Below are 10,000 nucleotides of genomic sequence, written 5' to 3' on the forward strand. Positions count from 1 at the left end.
TGTTATTATTGTTGTTATTATTGTTATCATTATTATTATTATCATCATCACCATCATCATTATCATTGTTATTATTATGTGATAGTTTTCTTGTAAGCATGAATATAAAATTATCAAAGTACATATAAGAATGATTTTCGTAATCTCTGTCTCCAAGTTATGGTTCCTAATTTTGTTTTTATGGGGTTCAGATATTGTAATATACATTAGATTTAAAGAAGTTAATTTGCATTTATTTTTATAATTTCTTCCCTTTTAGAATTTACAGACAAACTTGAAATCTTTAAGTCAGTTTCTCCAGGAGCCATCACCAGATCATGCAGGTTAGTTAATCATAATACCTCCATGAAAATAATAGAACGACAAATTGAATCCTTTCACTTTAGAAAAATAAATGATAGTTCCTGGCAAAGTGGTCCATTTGCTTAATGGTCTTATCTATTTTGTAGCAAACAATTTATTTCTGTTTCTGACAGCTCTAAAAGACAAAGCCTATTTCTTTTCTCATCCATGGTTCTGTTCTTTCATGTAGTCAGAGCATCGTTATGAGATAAATATTTCAGCTGAGTTGATGTTGAAATTGATTTACAATAGTAAATTATGATTAGAAATTTGATTGAGGGTTTTTGTAGAGAAAGCATTTGGCTAGAACTATCTACCCTTTTTAACATTTTATAGGTCCAAAGCTGTGACTCATAGTTAAGATGGTGAGGATTTATTTAAAATTTGCTCGCATACAACTCTTTCAATATATTATTGTTTAGTAGAAGTTAAACATCAAAAGCAATTAAAATGTTAGACTTATTTCCTCCTTTTTAAGTCGAAAAAAACAAAACAAGGAAGTAACTTTATAATATTTTAAAGACTCTCTGGTTATTTGATGCATCTATTTGAATAACCTTTACCACAGGTGCTGCTGTCCTCTTCTCTAAAGCTGAAACACGTCTTTTTGTAGTTGTACAGTTGTGTCAGAGAAATTCCCCAAAGATCGACGAGGCAGCAAGAGAGGTAAAAACAGAATTACTTATAGGGTACATTGTTTAAAGGGATGTCTGAACGCTCTGAACTCATTGTTTCTTAAAATTGGCTGCTTTAAAAGGACAAATATGACCGACAGTAGAGGATCAGCAAAGTAAAGTAAATGAAAGTGTTATTTAACACGTTATTGAATTAGGTTTAAAAAAAATAATTATACAGCCAAGATCGAAATTCGAAAGGTGGGCTGTGAGTATTCCCAATAGCCACTTAAAAAGCTTTAAAATTCTGATCATTGACCTCATAAGATAATGGACAGCTCATTGTTACTCTGCTAGCCTAATGAAAACTTATTTGTAAAGAAAATAATTCCAGACTGCCAAATTCTGTGACCCTCAAGATTATTGTACATAAGTGAACGTAAAGAGTCATAGCAGAGTATCTGAAGACCACGTCAGACATTCAGAAAATAGAAACTCTTTCCTTCAACGCTCAATAGTTTTGCATATTTTAAAAATGTCTTTGTTAAGTGTATCACTTTGAAAAGTCGTCCATCTGTATTGTATTGATTATCATGTCGTGGTCTGATGAGAAAAAGTATTGACTCGAGTGAAAAATTTCACTAACAGCTTTAATAGCAAACAATATGACCCATTCTTTCTTCAGACAAATACATTGTTAGACTTTAACATATACGCCCACATGTATTCGTTTTTCCCTTCCACTGCCCGACTATGGAATAGCCTCCCAGCTGAAGTGGCTGAAAACGGTTGCCAACATGCCTTCACGCGATTGCTAGAGTTCACAACGTGACTTTTTAATCTATGTGTTTTTTTTTTTTAAATTAGTATTATGTGCAGAGTTTTAGCAAGTTTAAAATGTAAAACACTACAAACTGTGGAGTGATCCTCGATAATATTGGAGGTTTCCACAAGACGAAGAAGAAGAAGAAGAAGAAGATGTGTGTGTTGTTTTGTTGGGGATTTTTTCTCCCCCACACTGTAATGAAAGCCCAATTGATCGTTGGAAAATGACCAAACTAATTGCCTTCACTGAGTTTATACTAATCTTTCTTTTTAATTGTTATCTTCTTTTATGTAGGCACTTTGGTTTCCTTTGCTAGAGGCAGTTGTGTCACCGATGAGGAAGTTGAAGGATATGATTGATAAGCAATTGATGGACAGTGAGTATGAAATACTTTATCAATACTTTGTGGCAAATTGTTAATTTTACTGAGAAATTGATATGAATGCAATGCAATACTAATTATGAAATCAGGACTGGACCAACTTGTTTGAGGTTATTGAGAGTTTAAGATTATTTACATGATTTCTTGTGACTCTATTAGTAAGATTGTCTTCAAAATCACATTGAAAGTCCAATGATTGCAATCTATTTTATACAGACTTCAAAGAAATGACTCACCATGTACTCAATAGTATGATGGGGATGATTTCACCTCCTGCCATTCTCCAGAAACTCATGCAGGTTTGTCTTCAATTTATTTCATCATTATTACACATTTTATTCTAACCACATTAAAGTGAATGGTTTATATATGCGCATGGAAGTCATGTTATGCCCTATCTTATTTATAGTTTCCAAGATATAGTGAAATATAAAACTGTATCTTTTATCAAGGCTTTGCCCAATTTGAAGTCCTAGTTCTAAGAGAGTTCAAAATTTTAATTTTAACTCATCACTCAAAAGATTAAACAGAAATATGCATATTTTGCTTCATGCATACTACATATTTGCATGAAGTGAAACGAAATTACTCATATTATCATATTAGGTCAATAATGTTTTTTTAAATGTGTAATTTTATTGTGTGTGTATTCAAGGATCCTGCTTATAATACTGGAAACTTTGGGGAAGTTAAAGAGTTGATCATAGGCATGCTGGAGAATTACAACTATGAGGAGGTAATAAATATAATGATGTTAATGATGATTATGGTATTATTAAAATGTTTTAAAGGTTTCTATCTTTTTTCAATGTCTTGTTTTGGATTGGTGATTTTGTTTCTGTATTCTTTTATTTTCTCTTCTTTTTTTTTTCACTTGAGGCAGACAGGATATTCGTAAAATTATATCTTAAATAACAAATCCTTTATTTTTCTCCTACAAGAATAGCAAACCACTGTGCAAGATGTTTGAAATTAATTTCCAATATTGTACAAATTTAAATTTCAACAGACATTAATGGAAACGTGTAAAAATCTTCTCTACCATGATCTCCACATCCACCTGAGAAATCTGACTCAAACAGCTACTAAGGGTTTCGTGCCCAGAGGAGATTCTTGTAATGTGTGTAACCAGGCACTCTCAGCTGGGGCTGCTACAGACTCTATGCTCGTATTTAGGTAATATGAGATTTGACACGTGTAGTGTGATGATGTTTTCGATGATCATTTTTGTGTGTCAGTCGCGATTGTGATACATATTGATGACTTCAGTTCCAAACTGTTTATCTCAGGAAAAAAAAACAAAAAAAAAACAATATGCTGGAGATTTTTTAATATTTCCAACAATATAGTGGTCCAATTGACATGAATGATTCGTCACATGTCAAATTATAAACGTTTTCATTGGATAGTTTTACCAAATATTAATAGATTCAATTCTTCATTGATTGAAAATTTATCTTTGCCTAGTATTGGAAAACTCCTCATTCTTCGATTGAACGAACATGACTGACGCCATCAAATCAAAGCCTTAATGTTATGGTCTCCATCACAAAACTATCAGGAACCAATTACTTTAGATAAGATATTGGTATACCACAAATTTGGCTCTTTTAGATCTAATTTGAACTTAACTACCTATTTACTGCTGGGTGAATTGGGAGAGAAAAACAAATAACGCAAATTGTGACCAATAGCCACAAAATAGTTTTATCTGGGGAAAACTTGGTGCTCATAAGTGGATATCAAGTGTAACTATTAAAAGTTGGGTTAAAACTATTGCTTTATAGAGGAAAATGGAGTCTGTTACTTAAACTTCAAAATATATAAATTTTGTAATATTTAAAAAAAATATTTTACATAAAACTCAATTTTATTCCTTTAGTTCATTCTTTATTTAGAATTTTAAAAGAAATAGAACTTAGGTTTACAACTTCTATGTTCAGTTTTATTTTTAGATTTTATGTTATTCAGACTAATTCACAGCTGTATGATTTGGCACATAGGCTGCTTAATACAGAACAAATTTTTACCTCTGGAATAAAGAATTCCAGGCAAATACTTCTCTGAAATATTGGTTTTTAATTTAGTTTTGAAAATAAATTTGCAACAATGCCTTTCAAACTGAATTTTTTTTTTTTTTTTTTTGTTCTACTCTTTTAAAGATGTGGCCACAGCTACCACACTCCTTGCCTTAGGGCTGTTGGTTCATTACACGTTCTAGATGGAGAAGATGTTTGGGTTTGTTATCAATGTAGCAACACACGGCGCAGTGCCAAGAATGTGGCAAGCACTCGGTTTCATCGCTCTTTGTCCAATCCCCAAGCTGCAGCCTTGAGGGGCAAAAATGCAAAGGATGATTCACAGGTATGGATTACACCGACAAGCCACCTATAATGATTTAATTAATTAAATTTTTATTTATAAATTACTTTGTTTGCTGACTTTGGAAGATTCGGGTTGTTTATTTATTTATTTTTTTTTTTTGTTGGTTTTTAATTATTTTGTTTGTTTTGTTGGGGTTTTTTTTTTTTGGGTTGGGGGGGGGGGGGGGGGGGGGGGGGTGAACTGTTTATTCTGTTTTTTTTGGTTGATAATGTTTTTTGTTTGTCATTATGTACTCTGCACATTGTTATAACTACCATTTGTTATCGCTATCATCATCACCATAATCATCATTGTCATCATGATCTTCATCATTTACAGCATTAAATTATCATCATCATCAACATTTCTGTCCGTTAAATATCATCATGGTAATCGTAGCCAAATTAACAATGGACAATATTACCCTTTTTATTCTCAGTTAATACTCGACTCTCATCACATGCAAGCTTTTGAAAATATACGGAGATCCATGAAGACTCCGTCAAGGGTAAATATTTCTGCAACATATTGTCACGAAACATGTGCCCCATCATTTTTTTTTTTTTAAAATAAAAAAGGAGCCAAGGGCGATAAAGAAAAAGTAAGAAAAATAACAAAACATTAATCCCAGTTTAATGAGAGCCTCAGTTTTCCATTATGTGAAATACTATAAATTTGGTTTTCTAATCCATTCATTTATGCTAGATGTGATAAACAATTCAAATATCCTCTTATTAATTTGATTTAATTGACTTGTATACCTAATACGTAATTTAAAAAAAAAATAATAAGATTAATGGAAAATTGTTGCGATTTGACAGTTTGAAGGAAAAGGCTATTTTAATATAATATTAATAATATATACTTTATTCATCCAAAAAAATGATACAATGATACAAACTTAGTCACCTAATTAGATCTTTATCAAAGAAATCACATATGATCTATTCTAAACAGTTAACCTGATTAACATATATTTTTATAAAGGTCAATAACTGTTATCTAAAAGACAAGAAGACCCCTATAATTCCAACATTCCTCATGAATATAATATATCGTCTTCTATTTCAGATGGCAATTCTAAATGACTTGTCCAAGTCAGGAAGTAGTGCAGGGTCAAGGTCATCCACTGGATTCTTTCAGAGTGAAAACTTCAAATTACGTGTAGCAGCTCCAAGTCCGTTGGCATTCAGCTAGTATTGTGTTATGTGTTCATGCTTGTGTAAGAAAAAAATATTAGAGTAGAATTTTTCAATATTGTCAGGTGACGATAAGGTTTTAATTGGTACAGCATTCTCTAGAGTTGTACATTATAGATTAACATTTATATTTGCCTTATCTCACGCTTTCATTTTCTATTTATTTATTTTTAAAGATATTTATTCTTCTTAGCTCCTCCTCAAGAATCACTACCGCCAATATTAAAATGGAACTATTAAACATCATTGGTGCTAACACTTTTTATAAATTTAGTGTTTATAAAAAGTGCAAATTTTCTGATAAGGTGGACCCCCGAATTTAATAAAATTAAGTGTTGATTTGATAATCATAAAGAGACAATACAACCACATTCAGAAAATAAAATTAGATTACAACCTTGTTACCAACAAGAGATCATGCTACAAAATGTTTGTTGTCAGTTGATCACAAAATAGCTTGGAATATTATATTATAACATGTTCTGTATAATTATCACAAAATTATATTAGGCCCATGGAGCCTGAGTTAATCCCGATTTTTGTAGAGTGAAATGGAAAATAGCAATTTGCTTGCTATCCTTTAGATAAGATGCTAGTCTTTTCCAATGTACTTTCCACCAGATCTAACAGACCTAACTACCCAATTACTGCTGTATGGCCATGGGGTTCAAAGAAAAAATGTTGACTTCACCTGTGATATATCTCAGTCCTTTGCTTGTTAAACAAGTTCCCCATCAATCAAGCTATCGCTATCGCCCCCTCCCGCTGTGTATTTATAGGTTGTTTTAATTCTGAAAAGAGTTTTGTTAGTCTATGATGCCATTGTTTTATTGTGTTCAAAAAGTAGTGAGTTTAGTTTTGTGCTGATCTGAGATCCACCACCCCCACAAAGAAAGTCAGTGATTAGTGTGACTATTTGGTTTTGTGGTTTGACGCTCGGCTTTGGATCGGAATGTCCTGGCTTCCAGTCCCGCTGTGAGCGGCACATAGTTGTGTCCTCGAAAAAGGCTCTTTGCTCACATTCTCTCACCTTACTAGGGTGTAAAATGAGTACTTGACCGTTAACAGTTGTCTCTGTCTGAAAAAAAATTGTAGTATCGCCTAACAAGCTTCATGTCTCATCCTACTTGTTAAATGTTGTTGGCTAGGGACCACTTTGTTTAATGGATATTGCGCTATATAAAAGCTCAATTTGGTATTATGTGAGGGTGAACCTGATGATGACAATGGAATTTATGTTTAAAGTAATCAGAGAAATCATGTTTTACTTTTTAATTTGAGTAAGACATTATATTCCTTTTTCTTAGCAAAATAAGAAATGTTGACATGAGTCGATGTGTTACTTTGATAATTTGAATGAATGTTGGAAATTTTTCTTATTTTTACGGGACCAAAATTCAACATTTAAAAACTGTGTGTAACGCCAAACTGTCTATTTGAGACAGAGTATACTGAGATTTGTTGGCTATACGGACATTTAGCTCTGTTATTGAATCCTGACACTTTGTTGTTTATATATAATATGTAGATTTTTTTTTGTGACAATAAAAATGCTTTAAAAAGCTATGTAGACAGTATTGAGAGTATGTTCTGATACAATGGATCCTGGATCGAACCTGTCCCATCTTAGTTATTCAGTGAAGGAAACAAATTCCCTGTTCATCTCCCATGGTGTGCAGGAAGTCACTTGCCGTGTCTTCTATCCCCCTACATCTGTTTTCTAATTTGATTTCTGTCTTTGTCTTGGAATGAGATTACTTTGTTTTTTTATGACCCTCGTCATAGTCCTTGGCTGAGAGGGAAACAGTCAAATGCATGATTATAGTTTTGGGAGATGATATTTTTTTTCATAGTAAATCATCTCTTTTGTTAAATACGGTTATATTTTTATTTTGATTATATTATGATATGTATATGTAAGCATTTGAGTGTGTTCCTCTTAACGGGATCCTATGCTTGTGTCTGGATGAGACTTTTAGGTGATCTCAAACTAAGTACAGTGATAGTGTGCTTTTGGAATCTACATCTGTTCCCTATTTTAACCATTTTCCTTTGTCTTTATTTCGTATGTTTTTAATGGCAAATCAAGATATTTTGTTTTGACTACCCCATTTTAACTTCCTTTTTACTGGTGCTAAAATGACCTACATGTGTTGCACGCGCCGTAAAGCCCCTAAAAACAAACAAAAACCACCAAAAAAAAACAGTCAAAATATTTTATTGTGGTACCATATTTTTTATGTGTTTTTTTTCAGTTGTTTTATGAAATAATCCTTTGATGTGCAATCAAGTTGTAAATAAATCATTCCATGCAGATGTTCACCTGAATGAGTAGTTTTCGTTGTTTCCTGTAATTGAAATTCCTTAAACTAGTGTAATGTTTCTTAAATCACTATCAAAATGATGAGCTGGCGACACAAATCGTTCTTCTTTCCAATGGACTCCACCAGACTGACTTTGAAGATGCCATTAAAATTAAGAAATCCCCTGAATTTGAAGATGCCATTAAAATTAAGAAATCCCCTGAATTTGAAGATGCCATTAAAATTAAGAAATCCCCTGAATTTGAAGATGCCATTAATATTGAGAAATCCCCTGAATTTGAAGATGCCATTAAAATTAAGAAATCCCCTGCATTTAAAGATGCCATTAAAATTGAGAAATCCCCTGAATTTGAAGATGCCATTAAAATTAAGAAATCCCTGAATTTGAAGATGCCATTAAAAATATGATATCCTCTAAAGCCCGAAGGCCCGTGGAGCTGGAATATATCCTGGATTCTTTAGCTTTCCTGTAGCAATTGCTTGCCACATTTTGGATAGAGTGCTAGTCAATCTTACAGTACTTTCCACCAGATTTATCAAGCCCAACCTACCCTATCACTGCTGGGTGGACAGTGGGGTCAGAATAAAATATTGACTGCACCTGGGATTGATAATCGTCTCTTTGCTTAAGAGGCAACTAACTGAGCAACCATGCCCTGTAAATAAAGTTGTATAAGTGCTTTTCTAATAGAAAATAAATGAAGTGCTTTTTAAAGATTTCAACATTTAGATAATTAACCAGTTAACTGCCATACTCTTGAAAAACTTTTGAATTTGCCAGAAAACTCGTCTTCAAATATCGATCGATTTAAATGACCCTCATCTTGAGAAAAACTCGCAAACCTGGTTTCTTGTCGAAGTCTTGAGAGATTTTGCCAAGATGAGTGTCATTTAATGTGATCGATATCTGAAGGACCAATTTTCTGGCCAAATTTTTCAATAAGATTTTTTTTTCCAGAATCCGGCAGTTAACTGGTTAATTAAATCATTAAAGTAACTTATTTGGAAAGAAATTCAAATGTTGCTACTTGAAGCTAGATAAATAGATATTATATTATTAAATAGGAATAGAAGCTTCAATTTTATTTACGAAGACAGATATGTGGACCTTTCAGATTTAAATATTTGCCTTAACAACATCATCCTTGCATCTCTCATTCATCTTTAGTGTCTCAGTCTCATTCTTCATATTTTGTTGACAAAGGGGAAACACGAAACGCCCACACCATCTGTCTTTGTACAATAAATTCTAGCTTCTGTTCCCTTTTATCTTTTTATTATTATAGGAGAGAAAAAAATGAATAATGATGACTGAATAACATTATATTTAGGCATATTTAAAATTTGAATTCTGGGTGGGGTCTTTTGACTTCCCATGGTGGACAGGAAGTCACTTAATTCCTGTGTCTTCTATGCCCTATATCTTTTTTCTGAATTCCTTTCTGTCTTTGTTTTGGAATGGGATTACTTGTTTTTTTGTTTTTTTTGTTATGGCCCTGGCAGGAGTCTTTGGCTGAGAGGGAAACAGTCAAATGTATAGTGACAATTTGCGGAGATAATATTTTTTTCTTTGTAAATCATATCTCTGTTATGTATTAATAGTTATATTTTTTGTTTTGGAATTATCTTTTAAACATTCTAGTGTATTCCTCTTAGTTGGAACCTGTTCTGGTGTCTGGGTGATACTTTTTAGGTGATCTCAAACTAAGCACATTGATGGTATGCCCTACATCTGTTGCCTTTGTCTTACTTTTTCTTGGGTGCTTTAATTCTATTCATATTTTTTATTGTCCCATTTTCTTCGTTTTTACTGGCGCTGATTTGACTTAAATGCGTTGCAAGCGTCGTAAAACCCTTAAAAACAAAGTTTGAATTCCTGACTGCCAGCTTTGCATTTTAGTAGATCTCTGGCAAGATTTCAGACTTTTTGTTATAAATCGACGTCATGA

The 10,000-nt window shown here is 32.7% G+C and overlaps 1 protein-coding gene across 2 annotated transcripts in view; it reads left to right on the top strand.

Moving 5' to 3' along the window:
- The window catches only part of LOC144967381 (vacuolar protein sorting-associated protein 8 homolog), a 37,336-nt gene extending 29,281 nt beyond the window's left edge, over positions 1-8,055 (top strand). For both annotated transcript variants that reach the window (XM_078904511.1, XM_078904518.1), the window contains 9 exons: positions 260-323; positions 911-1,008; positions 2,077-2,158; positions 2,381-2,463; positions 2,820-2,900; positions 3,174-3,340; positions 4,327-4,528; positions 4,968-5,036; positions 5,600-8,055. In XM_078904511.1, the coding sequence (XP_078760637.1) occupies positions 260-323; positions 911-1,008; positions 2,077-2,158; positions 2,381-2,463; positions 2,820-2,900; positions 3,174-3,340; positions 4,327-4,528; positions 4,968-5,036; positions 5,600-5,725 (972 nt within the window). In that variant the 3' untranslated portion in view covers positions 5,726-8,055. The remainder of the gene's footprint in view (positions 1-259; positions 324-910; positions 1,009-2,076; positions 2,159-2,380; positions 2,464-2,819; positions 2,901-3,173; positions 3,341-4,326; positions 4,529-4,967; positions 5,037-5,599) is intronic.
- The last annotated feature ends 1,945 nt before the right edge of the window (positions 8,056-10,000 follow it).

The sequence above is a fragment of the Berghia stephanieae genome, chromosome 1 (assembly GCF_034508935.2).
Source record: "Berghia stephanieae isolate SIO BIC M18660-M18661 chromosome 1, UCSD_Bste_1.3, whole genome shotgun sequence".
Classification (NCBI taxonomy): Eukaryota; Metazoa; Mollusca; class Gastropoda; order Nudibranchia; family Aeolidiidae; genus Berghia; species Berghia stephanieae.